Consider the following 27,931-nt stretch of genomic DNA (forward strand, 5'->3'; position numbering starts at 1 on the left):
CGTTCACTAGCCCCGTGAACACCGTGCTATCATAAAAATCACTGATTTTTGCCCGAAACTTTCCGGATTTTCAGACACCCTGATTCCTGATTTATGCGCAATAAAGATCGACTCCGCGCATAAATCCCAATTCATCGTGATCAATCTTTAAATTCCGCTGCGCTCGGGACGCGAGGCGGACGTCTGGAATAATACCCGGCGATGATTCGATTTGACATTCAAACATATCAATATCGGTGCCCCGCGCGGGTCGCGGCGCTGCCAAACCGCCGGAAAAAACCCCGATTCTCGATCCCACGCTTCGAGGCGCGAAAAAATATGATTTGACGGTGAATCTGGCAACGTCGCCGTCGGATTTGCCTTCAGGAACAGGCGCTGAACCGGATTCGGGGGCGCGGAGGAACTGGATCCCGATTGGACGGATTTCTGCGGAACGGGACTATGTGCATTATGACGTGAGCCCTGTTATACATGGATTCTTATGGGTCTCAGGGCTCATGTCTCAGTTCCGTTTGGCAGAAATACGTCCGATTCGCCGTCTAATAAACAACTCCGCCACGCGATATGTTTTTGTCATCTGATACTTGTCTCCTCGTTGTCTTTTCGCCCCCCGTTGCCACGCGCCGCCCCGGATAGGGGTTGTTTTGTTTCTCGTCGCGGGGGAAAATTCGCGGTAGAGACAGTGGCGGATTTTCCACATGGTGGTATACTGCCGCGCTAAGGAAGAACGCCGTATGAACATTCGGGAGTTGCCAAATTTTCCTTGATGAAACCTGTATTTTTGACAAAATTAGTGCATATTTTTCCTTGAAATTTCCAGATATTTTAGATGAACTTGTGTACAAAATTGTCAACAAATTTGAAAAAATAATATTCACAATTTTCCCAGTAATTTCGGTTTTTATCGGAGGAAACTTGGCAACGTCTGAAGGCTCATACGGCGTTCTGCCTCGGATGCTGCCGTGCTACAGAAAAACGACCTATCAACATTCGAGTGTTGCCAAATTTCCTTCGATAAAATGCTGATCTTTGTGGGGTGCCATGAATATTTTGCCTCGAAATTTTCAGGGACTTTAGATGAACTTGCGAACAAAATTATATGAAAAATTGGAAGAAAAATGTTCGCAATTTTCCAAGCAAATTAGGTTTTTATTGAAGTAATTACGGCAACGTCTAAAGGCTCATACGGCGTTTTTTCTAAGTACGGCACACTGGAAAAAAAAACACATTGGATCTAGAGTCCAGACTCTTAAAAACATCGACAAGAAAAAATACTCTTAATTCAATCAGATTTAAGCTTAAATCAAGAACCAAGCCTCTTAATTTGAGCGGATTTCCTTTTGATTAAAGCTTAAATCTGATTGAATCAAGAGTACTTTTTCTTGTCAATGTTTTCAAGAGTCTGGACTCTAGATCCAATGTGTTTTTTTTTCCAGTGCAGTATGGCCGTGCTAATCTACACGGAAAGTAAACGAACACACGGTTGCATGATGCATGAATGCAATGATGCATAAAATCTTCATCTTTTATTTCCCTGACTTTTTGGACCGCGTTAGGCAGGGTGAGACCAAGCCACATCAGCTATTGCCAAATTTAACTGAGCAACTTTATTTTTCACATGAAAACGGTTGTGTGGATTTTTGCGCAAATTTCAGTGAATTTTATACATAGTACGCAGCAAATTCCTCGACAATTTCAAAGGAATCCGCATGAATTTTCTCTTGAATACGGGCAGGGTACGGACAGGTCGAAAAGGATCGCGTGGAGCAGAAAGGAATCAAGCCGCATCTACTATTGCCGAATTTGACTGAGCAAATTACTTTTTAACAAGAAGACGGTTGTGCGGATTTTTGTGCTTTCTGTACGAAGCAAATTCCTTATTAACAATTTCAAAGGAATTCGCATCAAAGTTCTCCTGTAAAAAATTAAATTGCTCAGTTAAATTTGGCAATGGCTGATGTGGCTTGGTTTTTTTCTGCTAAATGTGGTCCATTTTTGCCCCTCCAGGTCTAAAAAATTTTCTAATTTCCTGATTTTCCCTGAACTTCAATTTTTTTCCCGCTGATTTTCGCTAAACTTAAAACAAAATTTCCTTTGTTAGAGATCAAATCGTGGGAAAGGGCACTGAGCAGCTGGTTAAGAGATGACAACCCTTAAAAATTGCAAAAAGGGGTAAACAGCTAGAGGATCAGTAACATATTTTACTGATAAGTAAACGTGTCAGAAATTCCCTGAATTTCCTCACGAATTCCTGGACGTTTCCCGATCGTTGCAAAATCCTTGACTTTCCCTGATTTTTCCGGTTTTCTAGACCGCTGGCAACCCGGCAAACATCCAGACATCGAGAAAATTTGGCTCGATTACTGATTTCACTTTAAATCTAAATCACCTTAAAATGAAAAAAAAAAAAAAAAAAAAAAATCCGATCGTAAAACGGATCCATTACATGTAAAAATACACACAAAACAAGATGTGGTTGTTCCTTACCTGGATAAATAGCCACGAGGTAACAAGCGCCAATCCACTGTACTGTCCGTTAAACCGATAGTGATAAGCGTAAAATGAAAAATGATACAAATAAAAGAACCTGTAACAAAAAAAAAAATAAGATCGGGAGTTAGCGATGATAAGTCTTATTTTCATGGTGATACAATAGTTAGACGACAGTATAGAGCAATGTTATATGGCAACGGCTGGAGAAGGCTTACACGGCGTTCTTCACGTAGAAAATAGACTGGTGAAATTTACTACACCAATAGTTGATTTTGGTCCCTGCTAGGTATTGTGAATGGTGTAGCGTAAATTGTAGTGTTATTTATCGCAATGCTGATTCATTTTACTATAACTTTACCGAAACTAGCCATACTTCAGTAGAATGTAACGATACTTCAGTAGAATGTAACGATACTTCAGTAGAATGTAACCATACTTTAGTAGATGTAACCATACTTTAGCAGAATGTAACCATACTTCATAGCAGGGGCCGAAATCAACTATATAGTAAACTCCGCCACCAGTCTTTTATCTCCCAGTTCCTTGGTACGTCAGAATGATTTACTCCCTTTTCTCTGTCTTTATCTACAGCTTTGTTTATCAATTTCAATTATCAGCCCCCTGAAGGATGCTGACATTCCATGTTCCCGAGAAACACTAGGACACGCAAGCAGGGGTGCGAGTTACGAATATTCGCGAACGATTATAAGAAGACGCCGGTCGATTACGTATGCGCGAAGCAGCGGTAGGGGTTGAGGAAGGAGAGTATGGAAGGAAATGATTTGAGTGACAAGGGAATTAATTTGCTCTCGGGATTCGGAGGAAAGCGGTGAGTCCGGGCAGAGCAGAAAGAGACGATGACGTCCAGGAGGCGGCGGGAGCGTGCGATTTAGATTGATTGGGTTGATTGGAAGTAAGTTGAGTTGAAGGAACCGGAATGTGATTAGCAGAGAGAGAGACGGGGGAGCGACGTTTCTTAATCGAATGGTAGATTGGGCAACCTTTGAAATATGCTGTATGACCTACTCGGCCGCGTTACCGAAAAGAGCCGGAGCGCTCAAAGTTTCAAAATTGAATTTCTTTCAAAATTGAATTTCTTCCAAACTTGAATTTCTTTCAGAATTCTTTAGATTTAATTCGAACCGCGTCAAGCAGAAAGGAATCAAGCCACAAATATTATTGCCAAAAATACTGGGAAAAAAACCACATTGTCTCTAGAGTCCAGACTCTTAAAAACATCGACAAGAAAAAATACTCTTGATTCAATCAGATTCAATCAAGAACCAAGCCTATCAATTTAAGCGAATTTCCTTTTGATTTAAACTTGAATCTGATTGAATCGAGAATATTTTTTCTTGTCAATGTTTTCAAGAGTCTGGACTCTAGATCCAATGTGTTTCTTTTTCCAGTGAATTTAAAAAATTTGGTCTCCTGTGGTGTGGTGGTTGTTAGCGCTTGCTCTATAATCAAGAGTTCCCGGATTTGATTTTCGGCCAGGTGACCTGAGTTTGATGGTCTCGAACAACGTTTACCTGGGGCAGGCTTGATTAAGGTCTAAAAAAGGGGTGGTAAGCATGAGATTGCCCCCCCCCCCCTCCAGGGATATTTGAATTGAAAAAGAAAAGGAGGAAAAAAAAATGAAAACTTATCAGAGAAATTCGGCAATGTTCAAAGGTCCATACGAAGTTTTTTTCTTCGGCAGGAGAGGGAGGGACACAAAATATGACCCGAGACCAAACACAGAAAACTCCCCCTCGCGGAGGGGCTCTGGGGCACGAACTACCGCGGGGCAAGGCGAAAGGGGGGCGGGGAGGGGAGGTTTGAAATAATTACCCACGAGTTGATAAGTCGCGGGCAATGATGTCGAGAAGTACACCACGAAGGGATGGCGACGGGGGGAGGGGGAGGGGGTGGTTTGGACTCGGGACACCCTGCGTGCTCCATTACCGGATCCGCGGGAGGCGCCCAGCGCGCCTTAATGTGATAGTCTTGTTATCGGTGGGGCCGAGGGCGAAAGGGAGGGGCGACAGGGGGGTAGGGGCGCACGCGGTCCGAGTCAACTGATTTTTAATGGACCTCAATTGACAATGGTGCCCTCCCACAGCAGAGTCGGATCGAGGTGTTTCGCTTTACCGCCGTGCTAAGGAAAAACGCCGTACGAGCCTTAAGGCGTTGCCAGATTTCCCTTCATAAAAAAGGAATTAACTGGAAAATGGAGATGTTGCATGTGTGAGGAATTTGGTTTACAAAGGTCACGGGAAACATATGCAAACCTATACTCGCGCGTACAAATTCAGGATTGGGGCGCCTTCAAGTTGAGTGATACCTCCCGCTTTGCCGTTAAGTTAGTTTAGTTGCGTGACCTAACTTAACCCAACCTGACACGGTTGCGATCAGTATGTGAGCTTTGTGACCGATCAGAATCATAATACTCGGGCATATTCTATCATAACAATAACAAAAGGTGTTCCAACGTCCCGGAATGGAGATGTTGCATGTGTGAGGAATTTGCGATTTGACTGTGTCCATTGCAACCACCCGCATCCACCTACAGGATCACTCAATTTTTCCTTCGTCTTCTTTTCTGCAGCTCTGTCTATCGTTTTCAGTAAAATTAGTCCGTTCTACCGATAGTATACCGAGAGGGATTCGTGTGAACACCATTGGAAGTTATCTTCGATTTAATTGAACATGATTCCTTTGAGTTTTGTCGGCAAACAAGCAGTTTGGTCTATAGAAAACCACACCTCGCACACACATCACCGCATTGTGTGTCAAAGTTGAGCTCAAACGGATGGTGGAGTTGCTTTATTGAATATGATGATCTTTTCACGCTACGCGCAACCATTTCGTGCACCAGGAGGATCGAGTAGCGGAAAATGCTGCGAGCGAAAGAATTTCGTGGAAACCGAGATTCGCGACTCGCCCCAATTCGTGGAGCTACAGAAGCCCAAGGTGAAGGGGGCTTTTTCAGGAGGCTTTGAAACATTCAGCGTGAAAAAAATGGTTGCGCCCCCTGGACCCCCTGCAATTTCTGAGGGTGATACACTGAAAAAAAATACTCGGCGTTTTTACCACGGTCCGTTAGTACCTTTACCATCTCACTTTTCTTACCAATTATAGGTAATTTTACCAAGACAGACTGGTAAGCTTACCTAAAAACCGGTTTTTTACTGGTTTTTTTTTTAGGTAAGAATACCACTTTTATTGGTAATCAATTCCCGATAACTTTGCCATTTTATCTCGGTAATTCTACCACAGTCGATAAGAAATATTAGCGTTTTTACCAAGGTCCAGTAAAATTACCGAGAAAGTTCAATAATTTTACCGAGATTTCTCGGTAAAATTACCAATTCCATAAATGGTAATTTTACCAAGAAAAAACTGGAATCAAATAGAACCCTGAATTCTTGATAATTTTACCCTTTTTTTAAGTAAATACACCGAAATTTTTTTTCAGTGTACTCTTGAAGTCACCGATGAATTCAATGAAATGAATTATGGGAGGGGGCACTGGGATGGGGAAAAATGCATTTATACGACAAGTTTGTGAGATAGGGAGGCCCTGCAATCCGAGGCAGAAGCACGTCCAGTGCCACAAAAAGTGCTTTCTTACAAAAACATCGAGTGCCAAAAACTGATTTTTGAAATTAATGGACAAAACTATACAGGGCATTTAATTGGCCCGAAACGTCCTGATTTGTTTCTTCGATTTCCTTAGCCTTTCGCACCCATTTGTTTTGTACATAATTTGTTTTTATTGTTGTTGCATTCGGGCTATTGTGTTTCATCTCTCTCTTATCACTATAGACAAAGAAGACAAAAAGGATATGGAGGGATCCTATTGGTAGAAGCGGATGGTTGCAATTGAGAAAGTGGGTAAACAATAGACCAACTATCGACAACGCACGAGAGACTCTATAGTTAGTTCATAATTTTCTCTCTTAAAAACTCCAAAATCCATAGAGAGTACAAACATTTCAAAATCAAGAGTGGAGAAACGCTGCCTCTACGAATTTGAATAATGGAGCCGAACACAGAGCGGCCAATGCCAGCACGACTATTGGCGCCTACATGACTGGAAGGATACTTCACGCGTTGCGCATACAATTTGACACGGGACTGCAGGGATACTTCACGCAATACACCTAACGCGCAATGCTTGAAGTATCTCTGCAGTCTTGTAGGCGCTAATACGCGCCGCTCACGCTTGCCGCTTGTTAGCTGTAAAATTCAACCTCGCGGAGTCAACGTTTTCAACTCATGATTTTGAAATTTTTTACGACGCGTTTCAAATCACGTATTTGTTTTATCGATTTGTTAAGTCTTTTATATATTATTCGATTTTATGATTTTATGATATTAAGCTTTAATTTTCTCAGTACCAGATGACCTGACAAACACGTTATGCCGTAGTCGTTCGTAGAACAAGAAAGAAATGTAGCATTTGAGATTTTTGTACACTATGTATGGATTATTGTCATTTAAATTGATTAAAAATGTTAGTTTATAATTTACCACTAATTTCCTCTCTTTCTTCGCATGTTTCTTAAAAGTCTCCTACGACCTTCCTTAATCATACTGTAAACCAGAGAGGCGTCCTTAGCGGGTTAGGTCGCATAGCGCCCGGGAGGCTGATTACTAAAGTTGATGGACAAAGCAATAGATATAAAAGACCGAGGGAAAATGGGGCGATTTTGTTGGTGGAGGCCTGGAGGCAGGTGCTTGCAATAATGTACAAAGAAGGTAGATAATAGATTAAACAGCAACCCACGAGAGATCCTATAGTTATAGTCAATCATTTTCTCCCTTGTTCGATAGAAACCAACCATTTCAACCGATAGGATCGCTCCATACTCTGTACGTCTCCTTTGTCTATCGCTTCGCCTACCAAGTTCAACGATCAGCAGACCGATTATCGAAATTGATAGACAAAGCTATAGACAAAGAAGACATAGGGAGTATGAAGCGATCCTGTTGATTAAAATGAGGGGCTCTTAGACTGAGGGAGAAAATGATGGACTAACGATAGGGTTTCTCGTGGGTTGCCGTTAGTTGGTCTATTACCTACCCCCTTTGTCCATTGCAACCACCCGCTTTTACCAATGGGGTCCATTCGTATCAATTCAGTCTTCTTTGTCCAAGGCTTTGTCTATCAATTTCAATATACAGGGTGTCTAGTATTTTTTAATTTTGAAAAATCCTGATATTTTATTAAAAAATTCCTGATATTTTCCTGATTTTTCTTTGAGAAATTATCGGAAACAAAGACGGCGCGACGACTCCTGGCACGGTAGGCAAAAAGCAGTAAGACTTCTCCGCTGAGGAGATTCGCGTGAGAAAAATTCCTGATAAAACGTCCGATTTTTCCGATTTTCCTGATACTTCCCAGATTTTTTCCTGATCGGCCAAAATTCCTGATATTTTCCGGGGTTTTCCTGATGCTAGACACCCTGAATAACCGGACCGCAGCCGGCTGACATCGCAGCGCCACGCGCCGTCGTCTTCATAACTTTCGCGTCCGGTGACGTCAATGACGCACCGAGCGGATAGCCAACCTCGACTGGGCCATTGACATTCCGACTCACTACAAACCGACCGACCAACATCAAAGACCTCGCTTTAATAAAGCAGAGCGGGAAAAGAGGGTATTTTTTACGAAAAACTTTTCAGGGGCGGGAGAAGGGGACCGCCGTTTCAGCGGAAAGCTCGAGGACCTGAAGTCAAAGACTCTCGACGCAGTGTAAAAGGTCGCCGGGAGCATACAATAACAAACTTAAACTTCCCGGGGACGAACGGAATACCGAGAAGTCAGTAGCGTGGCGTGTTTCGCGATATATCGATTGTTACGCCATTTAAACCTGTGGAAAAAGATCGATAAACAGGGTTTTCGCAGCGAATACCTTAATGATCGATTCTTCGATAAATCGATTGTTGTGCCATTTAAACCTACGGAAAAGGATCGATAAACAGGGCGTCCGCAGCGAGCACCTTAATAATCGATTATTTACCATAGGTTTAAATGGCACAACAATCGATGTATCGCAATGGACCACTAGACAAGGTACGAATTTAAGCAATCTGATACATGTTTCTTAACCAGAATTTCACGTAGAGCACGATTCGCACAACGAAAATTACTTAAACCAACTCCTAACGAAGATATTAACGTTTTTATTTCACATTGGTTATGAGGAATTTGAACTGCCCGCTCACAAGAAACTCAAGGCTCTACGTGAGTCAAATCGCGCACTACAACGGTTTCTGCAAGCCTCTCAATCGAGCAATGTTCATTTCCCACCATGTGTTGTTCAAACTATTAGCAATTTGCTACAGCTGAGCCAAAGCGTCAAGATTGAGGTTGCCAGATTTTTATATCGCAGAGACTGTCATGATAACGTTTAGCGCGCGATGTGAATCACGTTGAGCATTGAGTTTTCATGAGCGGATGGTTTGAATTTACGCATCAAGAATCATAAAATATCTTCGTAAGGAGTTAATTTCGGTAATTTTCGTTGTGCGTATCGTGTTTTACGTGAAATTTTGGTTAAGAAACATGTATTAGAATGCTGAAATTCGTACCTTGTCTAGTGGTCCATTCACGCCCGCCACTGCGAGTAGTGCAAGTTCTCCCCGGCGCCCGGCCCGGATCTTATGAAATTTATTAACGAAAAAATGCCGGCGATTATGAGAAAAAGCTTTGTCGACGTCGAATCCTAATTTTTCACGCACGGGAGTGGGCAGCATTCCCAATCCGCGTCCCTGCCTTCGCTTTCGCGTTTCTGGATTCGTGGAAAAGGCCGTCGCTCTGAAAGAGCGAATCTCATGCTTGATTTTATTGTTCACGGTTAATTGGAAAAGACAAATTCGTAGAGGCGGATCCAGCAACTTGGCAACTGCCTCCGTTTAAATCTATGTTAAATTATCGATTCTTGTCAGAGCACCTGGTCCCTCCAAGAATCGATACATTTCCATAGGTTTAAATGGAGAAAAACAACGTTGCCAATTTGCTGAATCCGCCAAAGCGAATTTGTTGTTTCCCTCACGAAGGCACGTAAATTCATTTCACCGCCGCCGAATTTTCCCTCGCAAATTGCATAGTAACTAGGAGGATCTTGGCATTCTTGACTGAAAATTTCACTCATTTTCCGCAGAGTTTCATGCAAAAATCAGAAAATTGTTTGATAAAAATTGCACGGGTATAACTTTGTAAAATAAATTGATACTTTGAGTCAATTTGCCAACCTTGGAATGAAGGTGCATTTCCTCGTGCGGAGATGGCGAATTGTTCTGGAGTGTATTAATTCCGTATGATTCGATACGTCAAGACGTGCGTATCGAAAAGATATATAAGACGAAGGAGAAAAACAGGAGGAAGAGGTAAGAGGCAAAAGTGAAGAAAAGAAGAAGCGAAAAAAGATGAGGGAGAGTAAGAAAAATAAGAAGGTTGAAAAGGAGAAAAATTGGAACAAGAAAGAGAGGAATGAGAGTAAAGGAGAGGAAAAAGAAGAAGATAAAATTGGTCGTTAGAATCCAAACAAGAAGAGTGCCAATTGAGAGAGAACTAAAAAGAGCGGATCGCCTTCAAGTTTTGGCGTATGCAACCCGTTGACATAGGAGTCGAAATAGTCGCATCCATGAAAAACAAATGGATCGTTTCAGATTTCCATTTCTAACTAAAATCCTTTTCGATGAAAAAAACGACATCGTTTCGCGGTTCAAAGAGAAACGCCAAAAAGTAAGCATAATACAAGTTGTGTCCGAAAAAATATATTATGACAGAAAAATCTACTTGCTTTCTCGCATTCATCATATTAACAGAGCTATTGTAACGCGGTTGTTAGAAAGGTCACAGAAAGCCAGGGAATTGGGATATTTTGCAGTCAGGGGAAAGCAAAAAAAGGCTTTGAAAAGTCAGCTGAAGTCATGGATTGGAAAATGAAGAAATTATGGAAATCCTTGAGTACAAATTGTACATCAGTAAATTTTATTACACAGATTAGACACCAAACCGTCTATATATAAAGGATATCCGAGGTTTTTCAATAACTGAACAATAATGAAAGTTAAGTATAGGCTTCGCCAGGATTTCGGTTTTTTCTTCTCTTCTCAAACATGCTTCAAGAGGACAGCGAGGTCTCTTTCCCGTTGACAATTCGTCCGAAACTGCGACCTAGTGAGCGACTGGAGTGGACGTAAAATGGCTAAAGCTCTTTTTTCTTTGAATCGCGCCGCCCAGATGGAAAAAACGGTGCTTTCAAGTTAGCCTTTTCTCGGAAGATTAGAGCATGTTGTTTGAAGGTAAAAGGAGCATCTTTAAACAAATTAGCGCGCTCTTTGTGTTTTCTTCCCTCCAAAAAAGTGTGTCTGTAATAATTGAGAAGCCACTCCCCAACCCCTCACATCAGTGAGAAGGAAAAAATATAAAGAAGCTGGTGTCTGCTGTTGCATTTGTCGTCATAGGGACTTTAATTGGATTGTATTTAGAAAAAGAAACCAAGGAGCATTGCTACGTCGCTACGATAGTGCAACTTTCTTCACCTTGCAAATATAAACTGATCATCCAAACGAATTTCATCTTCACACCCAATAAACTATAAATTCAAGACGAAAATGACCTTTATGGATTTAGTTTTGTTCATGATTTCAGTAATAAAATAATCACATTGTAAAGAAGGAAAAATGGAACAATACTACACGGAAAATATTAAATTGCTGATTTAACAATTCGATTGCTAAAAGAAGTGACTGCAATTTTTCAATGCAGATTGTACCACAGAAAAATGCTACTTTAACCACCCCTGTGGTTGAATTAGCGTAGTTAGAATGGCATTCTTTTTTTTTTTTTTGTTCTGAAATCTACGTTGCAGTCACTTTTTTTAGTAATTGAATTGTTAGATCAGTAATTTGATTTTTTCTCTACAGCAACATCAGGGTGCTTTTGGTTCCTTTTTGCTAGATGCAATCTAATAGGAACTCATTGTCTTTGTTAGTTAGTCTACGCTGCTTTGATTTTTCTCACAATACACTCGAAGTAGTCGACCTTAGCACTACGTCAAAAGAAAACTACGACCTTAGATGGAATACTACAGCCTGAAATAAAAACGCCTTCAACTCCATTCTAAATTTTTCCTATATTTTTCTGATAAAATAATTTAGAGCCGAAAAACCAAAGAGCGAGCACTCATCTTATCCATAATTTTGAAAAGTTACAACATACTGCTGGGAACTGAAATCGACAAAATGGAGCATGATGGTGACTTTTATATAGTCAGAATTCTGGGCTACGTCCAGCGAAAAATTCCCGTGCTAGTCAAAGATCACCAACTTTTCCAAGTCTGCCTACAATATTCTAGCGTTTTCCCTTAGCGCGACAGGACTAAACCCCCCCCCCCCTCCCCGGGAAACATTCGACCCCATTCGATCGTTCGAGCTTCCGAACTCGGTTTCGGGTGGATATGGCAAAGCCGGCCTCAGCGGCGCGGGGGGAGGGGGGCGGTAATAATCGAGTGTCATATTCCTCGTGCTCTCGCGAGGTTTATTTATTGTCGAGGCCCCCCTCCCCCCGAGTTACCCCTTTCGCGAGGGGTGAGGGTGTATCGGAGGAGCTTCTAGTTTATTACCGGGTGCTCCGGCTCACCGCGGTTCCGGCCCTTCATTTGGACGTATTTCTGCCAAACGGAACTATGTGCATTAGGACATGAGCCCTGAGGCCCATAAGGATAGGTGCATAACAGGGCTCACGTCATAATGCACATAGTTCCGTTTGATAGAAATACGTCCGTTTCGTCGTCCCTCCTACGTAAGGGCGTATCTCTATTTTCAAGTGAGCCGCGGGAAGCATAGATTTACACGGAAAACAGGGCTCATGTGGAAATTGAGATGCGTGCTTACGTCGGAGGAGCGGCGTTTGGTCGATCGCTTCCGCCCGGATGTTCCGGGCCTGACTCCCGGTTCGGACCTTTCCACTTGAGTCGCTGGCCACAATAACTCCGGCCCGAAATTTCCAGTGGCGTGGCGTCAATGATCGATTATCGATATTTCCCCCATTTGAAGCTGTGGTAAAGAATCGGTTATTGAGGTGTTCGCTGCGAACACCCTATCAATCGATCCTTTTCCATAGGTTTAAATGGCAGATCAATCGATTTATCGCAAAACACGCCAGGCCACTGGCAATTCCGTAATTGACCCGGTTGCCTCGTTAATTGGACTACTTTTGCAATCGGGAACTATAAATTCTAGCCTGGTTTAAAAGCAACGTATGTGCCATTAGTTTCCCTATGCACATACGTGTTTTTCCAGAAGAGCCAGAATTTATAGTTCCAAATTGCAAAATGCAGTCCAACTGTTCGCGGGCTCGCCTCGCAATGCCGCACAGTCAACCGAGTCAATCAGAATGGTCGGACAAGGGAATTTTGACTAAAAATGCAAATTTTGATGTTTAATTCATCACATTTTAAATTTTAAGGGGTGCTTCTAGACGCCGATTTCACGAGGGAACCAATGGAACCACTTTTACAACCTCAAAGTTTTGTATAAACGGAGTTATACGCGTTTCAAGTTTCCAAATTTTGTCCCACCTCTCCTATTGACTCGATCCACTGTGTACCGAGACTGGTGATTAGTTTTGCCGGCGTCATTAATTTCTATCACCTGTGGATACGGAGACGCGATCAGTTTTGAATACTTATGAACTTATGGATGACTAAAAAACACAAGAAAACGGGTGACCACGGCTAAAAAACAACAAAACGTACAGGCTGTGACGTTTTGGGGTGGTTTTAATCCCCTCTTCTACCAGGAAACAAAAAGACATACACAATTAGAGAAATCAAAATACTTAGACCCCCAGTAGGGTGGAGCGTTTTTGGGCTTTTTTTTTATTTTGAAAATGGACATAGTACAGTAGTTGTGAAATGGTCTAAAAGTAACGCCTGAATTTTCCTGAATTTTTTCGTCAACGTTTAGGCCTCCCGGATTGACGTTGACGTCAAAATTAGCGGAAAATCCGGGTTTTTTGACGATAACTTGGCAACAATGGCAAATACGACAAAAATGCATAGAATCAGAGTTGTTGGAAATTAAATTTCCAACAAATCACTTTCTTATAGTTTTTTCTGTAAGTGCAACCGTTTTAGTGTAAAATTCGAAAACCCGTATTTTTCCGGAAATTTGGCACAAATTATCGTTTAGTCCGGGAGAAATACGGTAGAAATACGGGAGGAAAAGAGCTAACTCGGAACAAATTGCGTGATAGACTTTTCCTACAAGAATACCATCATCGGGTTGGCCTGAATAACACAAAACATACAAAATGTTTTCCACGGCTCCACCACGGACCACCCCTTAAAATTCCTAAAATTCAAAAAGGCGGCCGTGTTTAGATTATCAAGCATCAAGGTAATTTAAAATGTGCATCTCGTGTGGTATGAGGTGTCGTTTCCTATGTCTTTTTAGTCGTAAATTTCAAATATAGTGTTAAAAAAAGCCCCTGGTCAAACGGGGTGCATCAAATCCAGGACGGCGTGGCGGCCAACTTTGAACGGCAGGAGGGTATATTTGTCCCATATGCCCTCACATTCCCCCTTGATAGTTCGTTCTAGTACCACTTCTTCGCGCAATAAGTCAAGTGAGGCATTAGTTCCTTAAAGAATATCGACAGCGAAATTCCCAATTTAAAATGTGCATCTCGTGTGGTATGAGGTGTCGTTTCCTATGTCTTTTTAGTCGTAAATTTCAAATATAGTGTTAAAAAAAGCCCCTGGTCAAACGGGGTGCATCAAATCCAGGACGGCGCGGCTGCCAACTTTGAACGGCGGGAGGGTAGCTTATAAAGTTTGATTAGTGTATTACATTTTAAATTGAAAGAAAGGTAACGATCTCTGGATAATATTGGTTTAGCATTTTGATTAGAGGTTCAAAATTAAATTGTCTTTTATAAGACCTCATCTATGATCCGATGAATGACACCTGGTCAGTAGGCGTAAAACTGGCAATCCAGGCCGAATTCGCAGGTTACTAGAGTTTAAGATGCCACAATGTTTGCGGTAAATTTAGATAATTTTGTTCGTAAATTTTAAAGTACAACAGAAAATGCCTCATAATCGTGCGGGATCTCCCGATTATGGGATAAGTGGATGACTTCTAAATGTGAAGGACATAACAGAAAATTTCAAAAAGTGATATTAAAAAATCTTTGAAATAAATCTAAAAGTTTTCTTAAATGTTTACAATTAATATTACTCCTTAATAAGAGCTGAAATCGAGGATGGTGACTATCTCCATTTGAAGAATCAATAAAACGACACTACAAAATAAATGTACAATTCAAAGAGAGACTGCTGAATAAGCGATATTTACATGCAATTGAGTTACCTATTTCTAAAAGAAAAAGAATGAAAAAATGAAAACATTGATGATTCATACCACCGGACGATGTTCCTCAGTATATTTTTTGAAGAGTGGTGTCGTCAACTTTTGATTTCAGAGAAAATTGATTTTTTTCTTTTATTTCGCCATGATTCTCACGTGGCCTAATTTGCTTAATTCACATTTCGAATAAAAAGAGTCTTGGTTCTCGGGGGGAATAAAAGGATTTTAAACGCGGATATTACTTACACGGAAATCGGTACCTTATTTTCGAAGATGTATAATAAGACATATTTTAATATAAGACGTAATGCTAAAAGAAACTATGTTGCACGCAAACACCGTTCAGATATTGCCTTCCGGCATTATACCTACACCTCTGGTTAACACCACTGCCTTTTACAGGCAGTCATCGTGGATTTGAGACACCCTGTTTGACCATTCATTTTCCACTTAATTTTTTACTTCACATTTTACCAAAATTACACAGGGAATAATATGTTCACATCACTCATTGCGTCATTATTTAACTTGCTTAAGTCCTCCCACCCTTCAAACTTATCAGTCTTCTTTTAGTTTTGTGCAGCCCGATTAACCAGGTGGTATTCATCACGTCACACTGGAAATCTACGACCAAAATTACGATGAAACAACCAAAGCATGTATCGGTTTGCGTTGTTGCAGAATTCTTGGAATTTTCAAATATTGCAAACGAGATACCTGGTTTGGGAATTTCGCTGTCGATATTCTTTAAGGAACTAATGCCTCACTTGACTTATTGCGCGAAGAAGTGGTACTAGAACGAACTATCAAGGGGGAATGTGAGGGCATATGGGACAAATATACCCTCCTGCCGTTCAAAGTTGGCCGCCACGCCGTCCTGGATTTGATGCACCCCGTTTGACCAGGGGCTTTTTTTAACACTATATTTGAAATTTACGACTAAAAAGACATAGGAAACGACACCTCATACCACACGAGATGCACATTTTAAATTACCTTGATGCTTGATAATCTAAACACGGCCGCCTTTTTGAATTTTAGGAATTTTAAGGGGTGGTCCGTGGTGGAGCCGTGGAAAACATTTTGTATGTTTTGTGTTATTCAGGCCAACCCGATGATGGTATTCTTGTAGGAAAAGTCTATCACGCAATTTGTTCCGAGTTAGCTCTTTTCCTCCCGTATTTCTACCGTATTTCTCCCGGACTAAACGATAATTTGTGCCAAATTTCCGGAAAAATACGGGTTTTCGAATTTTACACTAAAACGGTTGCACTTACAGAAAAAACTATAAGAAAGTGATTTGTTGGAAATTTAATTTCCAACAACTCTGATTCTATGCATTTTTGTCGTATTTGCCATTGTTGCCAAGTTATCGTCAAAAAACCCGGATTTTCCGCTAATTTTGACGTCAACGTCAATCCGGGAGGCCTAAACGTTGACGAAAAAATTCAGGAAAATTCAGGCGTTACTTTTAGACCATTTCACAACTACTGTACTATGTTCGTGATGATAAAAAATGAGGTTATCCGGATGGTTCTTTAGCAATAAAATGGGTGTTTAGGTATTTTGACTTTTATAATTTTTCATATATTTTTGTTTCCTGGTCGAGGAGGGGACTAAAACCACCCCAAAACGTCTCGCGCTAATGCTTGGGTTGTTTAGAAGTCTTGATTACCCGATTTTGTGTGTTTTCCAGTTACATTATTCGGGCTATTTTCGTGTTTTTTGTTGTTTTTTTTTTCATTACTTTGGTCTTACGAAGGTAATGTCTCTAACGTCGTATTCATTGGCGTGGTATGCTTTGCGATATATAGATTGATCTATCTTTTAACCTATCGAAAAGGATGTTCGCAAGGTGTTCGCAACGAACACCTGAATAATCGATTCTTTACCACAGCTTCAAATGGGGAAATATCGAAAATCGATCATTCACGCCACGCCACTGGTTGCCTCTACTACTATTCGTGGTGTTCCATGTAAACCACTAATAGGTTTATAAGCCATAGCTTTTTCTCAGTGATGTCCAGCAGCCCCATTCTCTGCCACAGATTTTCCACGCGATGATAAAGGAGAGAGAAAATCCGATACTTTTCACGAACACTAAAGCTAGACTGCATTAAGGCATGTTCGAGTCGATGAAGTTATAGGACACAGCGTGTGAGGGCATGGTACGGCGAACATATGATTTTATGATCTGCGAACATACACCTTAATTACCACTTCTCCTAGATTCTTAACGTACCCTCCGATTTCCCTCTGGGTTTTCACAACTGGCTGTGCTACAAGGGTGTCATATTTTCAGCATTCCCAAATCTCTTGGGAGGAAGCAAAGCTTAGGAAATTAAAACTTGAGGACTTTTTTTTCTGATTGACCACGTAAAGACTCATTCACACGGTTCTTACGGTTGACAACCTTCGTATGGCTTTTGCATCGAATCAAATAAGCACGGATACTTAATTTCTTCACAGGAATTTATATCAAAACTGATGAAAATATTCGTTTAAAAATCATTGCCTTGGCTTTCAACTGGAAAAATTTAAGCGCAACCCAACTGCATTTTACGTTGCCCAAATTTCTCTCGAGTTTTTTTTCTTTTTACGGAGAGCTAAACGATTTATCGTCATCAGACTTTCTGTAAATTTACTATAAATCAGCAATCAGTGAAGTATTTTCCGAATACTCACAAAAGTGTAAGATTCGCAGAAGCCTAATTTTTACTTAAAAAATAAAACATCAAAGAAACTTGGACAAAACCGGACGCAATCATACAGGCTCATTTCCGTTAAATCTATCTAATTTCCTATCCAAAAACAACAATTTAGTAACCAAAATCTCAGCATAGTTTCAAAGACTACACGTGGATATTAAAAAAATTACTCAATTTTAGGGGTTGGGGAAAATGATTCCGGACCTTCTTCCGGAATTTCTGCACTTTTCCGGTACTTCCGGATCGTCCTTAAAAATTCAGCACTATTTCCGGACTTGTAAACACCCTGCTACGCCTAATGGCTCATAAGGATTGACATGTTCTTTCTCAGCACGACTGAATTACACGCAGTCTCGTTGTGTAATCGTTTTTTAAGTAAAAGTTTGGGGAAAAACATGTTCTTCAGCGTTTTAATTCATATCTCGCCTAAAGGTCCATTCAGGGGTATGAAAAGAGCTCCAAGAGCTGCAAAAACGGCATTTTCAACAGTAAAAAGATCCAGTACTGAGAAAAAGAATCAGTACCGAGAAAAAAATAAGTAAGCTTTGTATATTTACTTGCAAATCAACAATCGAAGTCATATTTTCCCTGCATCTTTTTCCAATTAAAGACCCCACTTTCAGCTGAAATTACATTTTGTTTCGGCACGCGGAAGCTAATTTATTCGTGCGTGGAGTAGTGTAGCGGCAAGTTTCCGTTATTAAATGTCATACGTAGAGGAGGAATCCATACAGTTGTGAAAGCGAATAATCTCTTTGCTCGCTTTCATTCTCGGAACACTTCAACCGAACATATTTGTGCTGAAAGGAACTACGTGCATAAGATTTGCGTGTAACATAGTTCATTTTGGCATAAATACGTCCGACTGTTCCATATTACGACGAGCAAAGCTTTCGAGATTTTTAGACGCGAGCAATTTATTCTGCCGTACTAACGAAGAACGGCAATTGAACATTCGAACATTGCCAGATTTCTACCGGTAAAAGTGTAATTTTGAGCAAAGTTATGAATAAAAAAAAGAAAAAAAGAAAAAAGAAACAAAACAAGAGAAAACACTAAAAAATGACCCGAAACTGTGTGTAACAAGGTGGAGATTTTTTGACTCTAATTGCAATTATTGGATTTTCTCAGCTTTGTTATCCCCGCGAAATGGTGTGGACCCAGCACCATTTCTTCACCTTGTTACATAAAATTATGAATATTTTCTTCATTAAATTTTCAGTTAATTTAAAGAAGTCGTTCATAAAATACGTAACGCTCTATGGGGCGGGGGTTTCAAAGAAAGCGTTACGCCAATTTTTTTCTACGTCTTAAAGTATAGGGACATACTAGTACCCTTAGTAGGACCTTCACTAGGACCCCCACTAGGAGAGAAAATCAGGCAATGTCTGCTGTGGTTGATCCTATTCCGGTTGTGTCCGTCCAAAAAACGAATGAAAATTAAAACAAATTAAAAAAAAGGGGGAAAAAAGAAATTTTTGCAAGTTTCCCGGATAATAGACCACTAGACAAGGTACGAATTTCAGCATTCTGATACACGTTTCTTCACCAAAATTTTACGTAGAACACGATACGCACAACGAAAATTATCGAAATCAATTCCTTACGAAGATATTTAATGATTCTTGGTGCGTGAATTCAAACCGCCCGCTCATGAAAACTCAATGCTCTGCGTAATTCACATCGCGCGCTAAACGTTATCATGATAGTCTCTGCGATATAAAAACCTGGAACCTCAATCTTGACGCTTTGGCTCAGCTATAGCATATTGCGAATAGTTTGAACAACATATGGTGGGAAATGAACATTGCTCGATTGAGAAGCTTGCTGAAACCGTTGTAGGGCGCGATTTGACTCACGTACAGCTTCAAGTATCTTGTGAGCGGGCAGTTCAAATTCCTCGTTACCAATGTGAAATAAAAACGTTAATATCTTCGTTAGGAGTTAGTTTCAGTAATATTCATTGCGCTAATCGTGTTCTACGTGAAATGTTGCTTAAGAAGCATATATCAAATTGCTTAAATTCGTACCTTGTCTAGTGGTCCATTGCATTTTAAAGGAATATGTTTGGCAACGTCCGATTGCTCGTACGTCGTTTTGCCTTGGCGAGGAAGGATTGCACCCGTGAAGTGCGCTTCGTGAGGGGCGTACATACCGATCTAAATTGCATTCGGATCAGATGTTTTTATTAAAAACATACCTTCCACGTGCACATTAATTACTTGTTTTCATTAATCACGCCAGCTATTTAAGCGTTTGTTTTGTACTCGGGGTCGTGTCGTCGCACAGTGGAGCGAGTCAATAGAAGAGGTCGAACAAAATTCGGAAACTTTAAACGCTTATAACTCCTTATATACAAAACTTGGCGGTTCTAAAAGTAGTTCCGTTGGTTTCCTCGTGAAATTTTTTACTAGAAGCACCCCTTGAAATTTGAAATGTGACAAAATAAACATAAAAATTTGCAGTTTTAGTTAAAAATTTAATGTCTGACCTTTCTAATTGACTCAATCCACTGTGCGTCGGTTCAACAGAGGAACAATTTCAAACCATTGCTAATTTGCTTTCCGCCTGTATGAAGAGCGCGCCACTTTTTGATAACTTCACTAGGAATTTGCTGCAAACTTCCCTTGACCTACTGTGGCTTTCGTGCAGGATTCGCAAGGGTGCAGAAGCGAGAGCCAGAGCAGGGTTCCCGGTCACCATCGACCTAAGAATCTTCCTGCTTTTTCTAGGTTTTCCAGATTAAAATGACACGTTTCTTAATGTCTAATCAGAAGCACAGTGAGTTTTTTAAAATCATAGTCGGTCAAATTCAGCTTTAATTGTTCAAGTACTCGAGCCGGGAGGTTATGATTGTATAACAGGTTTCAAGCCTGATTTTCAAAAAGAAAAGACTTTTGTGATTACGATTTGCGGATTTTTGCAGAATGATTTTTAGGGCGGACCTATCCCATACTTCTCTGACTTCTCTCACAATTCACTGGGAAAAATTCACGGCATTTTTACCGAGGTCTGTTGGTACCTTTACCATCTCACTTTTTTTTTACCAATTATTGGTAATTTTACCAAGACAGACTGGTAAGCTTACCTAAAAACCGGTATTTTTACTGTTTTTATCAGGTAAGAATACCACTTTTATTGGTAATCAATACCCAGTAACTTTGCCATTTTATCTCGGTAATTCTACCACAGTCGATAAAAAATATTGGCGTTTTTACCACGGTCCAGTAAAATTACCAATTCCATAAATGGTAATTTTACCAAGAAAAATCTGGGATCAAATAGAACCCTGAATTCTTGGTAATTTTACCCTTTTCTTAGTAAATACACCGAGATTTTTTTTTCAGTGTACATGCCCTCCGACTATCGATTCAAAGCTGCTAGTAGACCACCGGCAACCCTGGGGAAGCTAGAGGCCAGTACGTTGTTTCTTAAATGAGCCAAAAATTGTAATCTCTTATTGCAAAATGTAGTCCAGTTGGTTTATTACTTACTTTCTCCGTCCATTTTAACTACTCGCTTCCACCAATAGGATTCCTCCAATTGTTTTTTGTCTCCTTAGTCTATCGATCCTAATGATCAGCCCTCGGCATTCAACCGATTATTTGGACTGCGCTAAGCAGAAAGGAACCAAGCCACATCAGCTATTGCCAAATATAACTGGGCAATTTAATTTTTTACATGGAAACGATTGCGCAGATTTTTGTGCAAATTTCAAAGAATTTTCTGCATAGTACAAAGCAAATTCTTTAAAATTTTCAAAGGAATCTATAAGGACGTTCTTGTGTAAAAAATTGAATGGAGATGTTGCATGTGTGAGGAATTTGCGATTTGACTACTGATTTAGGTGTAAAAGTTTGCGAGAAACACGATGGTGCCACTGGTTTCCTCTGAAATCAACTCCCAAGCTCAAGAAAAGCTCTCAAGTTGAGGCCAAAATGGAGGGGATATCCCACGCTATCCTGAGATTCCCCCTCTACATCAAGACAAATTCTCCATGCAAAGATAGAGAGCAAATATATTAGCAGGGTTGCCGTGTTTTCAGTTGTGAAGTCCCCAAATAAAGTGACAGCCCTGTCAATGTATTTGCTCCCTATCTTGGCATGGAGAGTTTGTCTTGATGTAGACGTGGACTCTCAGGATAGCGTGGGATATCCCCTCCTTTTTGGCCTCAACTTGAGAGCTTTTTTTGAGCTTGAGAGTTGATTTCAGAGAAAACCAGTGGGACCATCGTGTTTCTCGCGAACTTTTACATAAGAATCAATGGGAAAATCGCAAATTCCTCACACATGCAACATCTCCATTCCCCAGGTATATTTGGCAACAGCTATGTGGCTTGGTTCCTTTCTGCTTAACGCGGTCCGTTTGCATTTCAGCGATCGGAAACCAGGAGGCAGAGACAAAAAACAAAACCGCAAACGACCGGGACCGAAAACTAAAACGAAAAAAACCCCACCGAGGGGGGAACCGCTCGCCGCGCGAGGGGTTGAAAAATACCGTCGCTTATTCGATTTGGTCGATTTGGAAACGGAGTGGGTGAAAAACAGCTGGTGAGAGGGCTTCATCGGCGCGGAAAAGCAGCCGAGAGATGACGGGCGATACCACTGTTGCCGGATCGTGCACTTCTCCCCCGTTCGACTCCACGTAAAACACCCGCCGTACATCGCACGACCTGGCAACCTCGGGCGATGTCAATATCGGCGAATGACGAGTGATTGGAAAACAATTGTTTTATTAAATAAAACGCGTGTCTGTCTCCTGCTACAACCTGAGTTGATTGCCGCGCGCGGTCGGGTGAGCCCTGCTCCCCCACGAGGGGGGTGTCGAGAATTCGGGGGGCTGGCAACCCTGGTCGATTGACTGCATAAACGGGGGGTGTTGGGGGTGTTGCGCCCGGCTCGAACAATGCCCCAGCCGGAAAGCCTCGGTTTAACCGCGTAATTTCATCCATTCATCACATCCTTGAGACTCGTATCGAGTTTGGGGAGGGGGGGGGGGGGTTGTTAGTTTCGGGGTGCCACGCTGAGCTGGTGGGGATATATTTTTCCTTTCGGAAATCATTCGGTCTGGTCATGGCCTAAACATAAGAACAGTGTTCGAAACTCACCTTTGAGTTTTAGGAGCCATGCACTGGAAAAAAAAACACATTGGATCTAGAGTCCAGACTCTTAAAAACATCGACAAGAAAAAATACTCTTGATTCAATCAGATTTAAGCTTAAATCAAGAACCAAGCCTCTTAATTTGAGCGGATTTCCGTTTGATATAAGCTTAAATCTGCTTGAATCGAGTCCTTTTTCTTGTCAATATTTTCAAGAGTCTGGACTCTAGATCCAATGTGCTTTTTTTCCAGTGTGTAGCGCATCAAGCCCGATTTTTAGGCGCTATTGAAGATTTTTAGGGGCCAGATTGACTTTCTGCCTATATATTACGGCGCATTTAGTGAAAAGTTAGAGGCAAGATGTTTTCGTAACAGGAATAGTAAGTAGCTGTAACTTGGGGAGGACAAAAGCACCTGGAATGAAATAGTGAAGAATAGAAAAAGCAAGCTTTCACTTGTGGTGCTGAAAATTCTGAGTTTTTTCAATTCAAATAGATTTGTTTTACTTTCTTCATGTGACTCCCTGTGAAAATCCATATTTTTAAGGGGCAATTTCTAGAGGCCACGTTGGTGCAGAGCCTTCAATTTTTGGGCGCCATTGCCGATTTTTTAGGCGCATTTGGCGCGTTGGCGCCTTTGAGTTTCGAACACTGCATCAGAATAACTATTCTACCGTGCTAAGGAAAAACGCCGTATGAGCCTTCAGACACCGCCAAATTCCCTCCGATAAAATGCGCATTCATTGAAGAAGTTGTGATTATTCATCTTCCAATTTCTCAGACACTTTCGTTTGCAGTTTAATCTAAAATGCCTGAAAATTTCAAAGGAAAGTATTCATAACTTTCATTAAATATACATGTTTTATCTAGAGAAATTCGGCAACTCTCAAATGTTCATACGGCGTTCTTCCTTAGTACGGCAGTATTGCAATGGACCACTAGACAAGGTACGAATTTCAACAATCTGATACATGTTTCTTAACAAGAATTTCACGTAGAACCCGATTCACACAACGAAAATTACTGAAACCAACTCCTAACGAAGATATTAACGTTTTTATTTCACATTGGTTACTAGGAATTTGAACTGCCCGCTCACAAGAAACTCAAAGCTCTACGTGAGTCAAATCGCGCCTTACAACGGTTTCAGCAAGCTTCTCAACCGAGCAATGTTCATTTCCCGCCATGTTTTTTTCAAACTATAAGCAATTTGCTATAGCTGAGCCAAAGCGTTAAGATTGAGGTTGCCAGATTTTTATATCGCAAAGACTGTCATGATAACGTTTAGCGCGCGATGTGAATCACGTAGAGCATTGAGTTTTCAGGAGCGGATGGTTTGAATTTACGCACTAAGAATCATTAAATAGCTTCGTAAGGAGTTGATTTTTGTAATTTTCGTTGTGCGTATCGTGTTCAACGTGAAATTTTGGTTAAGGATCAAGCATCAGAATGCTGAAATTCGTACCTTGTCTAGTGGTCCATTGCACAAATCGTCGTTTCCCGTGCAAAGGAAAGTAACTCCATTGCGAGGTTGCAATGTTGACTCAGACGAGTGAATTGGATGGTTTCTCTGGTTGTTAACGACTTTGCAAACCAAACTGAAGTTTCGACACTTTGAAGTTAGCGGTGCAAAAAATGTTTCAACATTTTTCCCGCTTCCTCGTTGGGCGCTGCTCTGTACTGCCGTGCTACGGAAAAACGCCGTATGAACCTTCAGGCGTTGCCAAATTTCCTTCGATAAAACACGAATTTCCCGGTAAAATTATGGATATTTTCCTTCCGATTTGTTTGATAATTTTGTTCGCAATTTCACCCGAAGTGCCTGAAAATTTCAGGGGAAAATATTCATAAACTTCCTGAAAAATAAACATTTTAGTGAGGGAAATTTGGCGACTCTTGAATGTTCATACGACGTTCTTCCTTAGCACGGCAGTGTAATCCACCTTTGACGCGGAGAGAGGGATAATTGGAGGAAGTAAATGAGATGGTTGTGAAGGCAAAGTTAGATGAAAGAGGGACGGTCGTTTCTGGTCGTTATGACAGATACTCTGACGATGAGATGCTAAAAACATGGATAAAGATGGTTGGAAGGCAAAAGCTCCGATTTTTGCCACTGTGGATAGCTCTTTTCATTTGGACGCATTTCTGTCAAACGGAACTATGTGCATTATGACGTGAGCCCTGTTATGCAGATATTCTTATGAGTCTCGGGGCTCATGTCTTAATGCACATAGTTCCCTTTGATAGAAATACGTCCATTTTTGAAAATGAATCGAGTCAATTAACTAGCAAACTGAGTCAACTAAGACTCCGACTTGAAGGCAATGTTTGCAGTCCATTAGAATCGAAAGTCTTTAAATACATTTTGACTCGAGAGGATAGCTGAAGTAACTCGATATTTTCTTCAGTATGGGAACACGCACTGGAAAAAAAAAACGCATTGGATCTAGAGTCCAGACTCTTAAAATTATCGAAAAGAAAAAATACTCTTGATTCAATCGGATTTTTGCTTAAATCAATAACCAAGACTCTTAATTTGAGCGGATTTCCTCTTGATTTAAGCAAAAATCTGATTGAATCAAGAGTATTTTTTCTTGTCAATATTTTCAAGAGTCTGGACTCTAGATCCAATGTGTTGTTTTTTTTCCAGTGCGTTATTATCATTTTTGAAGGTAAGATTTTGATGAAAAATGAATGCGGCCATCTACGAGTATGAGGATCCTACTTGGTACGAAAATATTCTAAACCGAGAGGTTAAGGTACAGGAAGTTTCAGCTTATTGTTAGCAGCTCAATGAAAATGCGACTTAAAAGTCTGAGCTGTCGCGTTGACTACGATTTTCCGAATGAAAATGGAATTTAACGTTTTGTTGGAATATGATTTCACTGAACTACTCACGAAATATCAGACGGCATAGGATTGTTTTTCGTCGGAAAACCGCTTCGATTTTTCACTTAAATACGTGAAAAATAAATTGACTTTCGGAAACTTTTCAAGGAATTTCAGTTGGTAAACGCAAGGACTTTTGAACGAATATTCTAAGACTTTCAAAGAGGTACAGAAAAATTCAGGCGTTTGGGAATGCTGAAAAAAATAATTTTCGCCAATTTAAACGGCTTTTTGTGGTTAGCTGAGAGAGTAATAAGTATCGTCAAATATATTTGTTACACTTTCTGCGGTTCTCTGAAGGTTAGACTAAGTGCCTTATAATGCTTTTCTTGTCCTACATGGTTCAAAAAACTTTGAGATCAGGGCTAATCACACTGATCCTTAGGTGTAATGTAAGTTACCTCTCGAAAAAATCAATCATGTAGAAAAAAGTTAGTTTCTGCAGTTCTTTGAAAGTGGGATAGCGCCACCCATTTTTTCAACTCATTTTCTGAGAGTACTAAATAAGAGAACTGGACTTCAGCGAATTTTTTCGGATCTTTTTTACTCCAGGATCCAGATGGCAAAGAAACTTCTATTAGAATATATCGTTTAACACGTTTTTTCTGCGGGCCCGGATGGCATAGCAAGGTGGAGGACACAGCGTTATGCTGATTGGCTGACCACGTCTTGCTACGTCAACTCTGCCGCGATGAGGAAAAACGACGAATTAGCTTTCGATAGTCTCCAAATTTTTCCTAATAAAACAATAACTTTTGAGGAAAGTCACAAATATTTGTCCTTGAAATTTCCACTTACTTTAGATCAACTTCCGAATGAAACGCTCTGAAAAATTGGAGAAAAAGTATCCATAAGTTTCCTTAAAAATGTGTATCCTATCTTTGGAAATTTGGCACCGTCCGAAAGCTTATACGTCGGTTTTCCTAAGCACGGCAAAGCTCAACTGTCGACTTTTAATTTTTTGGATTATTATTAGCGTCGTCTCCCCTTGGCGATGATTGTGTGAACTTGCGTATGGAAACTACATTGAAATGAAATGCTCTGAAAAATTGGAAGAAGCATATCCTAAATTTTCTTGAAAATCGTAATTATCTACGGACATTTGGCAACGCCTGAAGGCTCATACAGCAGTTTTCTATGGCAAAGCAGAGCTCAACTGTCGATTTTTGATTTGTTGGATTATTATTGGCGTCGTCTCCCCTTGGCGATGATTGTGTGAACTTACGTATGAAAAACTAGCACTACACTGAAATGAAATGTTCTGAAAAATTGGAAGAAACATATCCTAAAGTTTCCTCGAAATCGTATCTTAACCACCGAAATTCGGCAACGCCTGGAGGCTCGTACGGCGGTTTTCCTTAGCACGGCAGAGCTCAACTATCGACTTGTGATTCTTTGGATTATTATTAGCGTCTTCTCCTCTTGACCATGATTTTGTGAACTTACGTATGAAAAACTACACTGAAATGAAACGCTCTGAAAAATTGGAGGAAGCATATCTTAAAACTTTCTTGAAAATCGTATCTTATCTACGGGCATTTGGCAACGCGTGAAGGCTCATACGGCGATTTTCCTTGGCACGGCAGAGCTCAACTATCGACTTGTGATTCTTCGGATTATTATTAGCGTCTTCTCCCCTTGGCAATTCCGTGATCTTACGTACGAAAAACCTTACAATCCTACAAAAATCCCTTTTCAATGCCCTTTTAGAAAAATCAATGTCGCGCTCTTTTCATTCTGTAAATGAAATTAAGGACCGATACGGCAGCGTTGGGCGGTGAGCCGGCACGGGCGAGGAAAGCAACAGGACCGAGGAAAAGCTGCAACAAGTTAATAAAAATAAAGGGAGAAAAGTGCGCGGAGGGGCCCAACCCCCCCCCCCCTCTCCCCTCGCCGTGACGGGATTCGTCCGGGGGCGGGGGGGAGGGCGCGGAAACGGGCCGGCTGAAAATCAGCGTCGACAACGGGAAACAGAAACTACTTAGAGTCGGGGGAAGGGAGGGGGAGGGGAGAGGGGGAGGAGGGGAGGGGGGGCGAAAAAGCGAGATTGTCTGAATTGCACGGTTCGGCGACTCGGCCGCGCTGGCGAATGGCGGAATGGTGGTCTATCATAAGTAAACAGATTTTGATGGCTACGAAATTTTATTTCCCAGCAGAGCGCCCCGGTTATCAGCGTTTAGAGGGATCCCTTTCGTTTCTCACGCCGGCTGCTCCCTCCGAAATCGCCCCTTTTTGACCCTTTCGCTCCTCCTCGCGGTGCCGCTCGGGATGCCGACTTTTTCGTCTCTTCCTCTCGTCTTTGCCTCCTTCCCGCCCACGATATCGCCCTCGAAATTTTCCGGTGATGGGGCGGAGGGAGCCGGGAGGGGT

General features: G+C 41.1%; 1 protein-coding gene across 5 annotated transcripts in view; it reads right to left on the minus strand.

The window, feature by feature from the left end:
* Positions 1 to 27,931, minus strand: part of LOC109030888 (membralin) — a 113,718-nt gene that overhangs the window by 23,312 nt on the left and 62,475 nt on the right. For all 5 annotated transcript variants that reach the window (XM_019042090.2, XM_019042089.2, XM_072304907.1 and 2 more), the window contains exon 11: positions 2,488 to 2,587. In XM_019042090.2, coding sequence (XP_018897635.2) covers positions 2,488 to 2,587 — 100 coding nt within the window. The remainder of the gene's footprint in view (positions 1 to 2,487; positions 2,588 to 27,931) is intronic.

The sequence above is a fragment of the Bemisia tabaci genome, chromosome 10 (genome assembly GCF_918797505.1).
Source record: "Bemisia tabaci chromosome 10, PGI_BMITA_v3".
NCBI lineage: Eukaryota > Metazoa > Arthropoda > Insecta > Hemiptera > Aleyrodidae > Bemisia > Bemisia tabaci.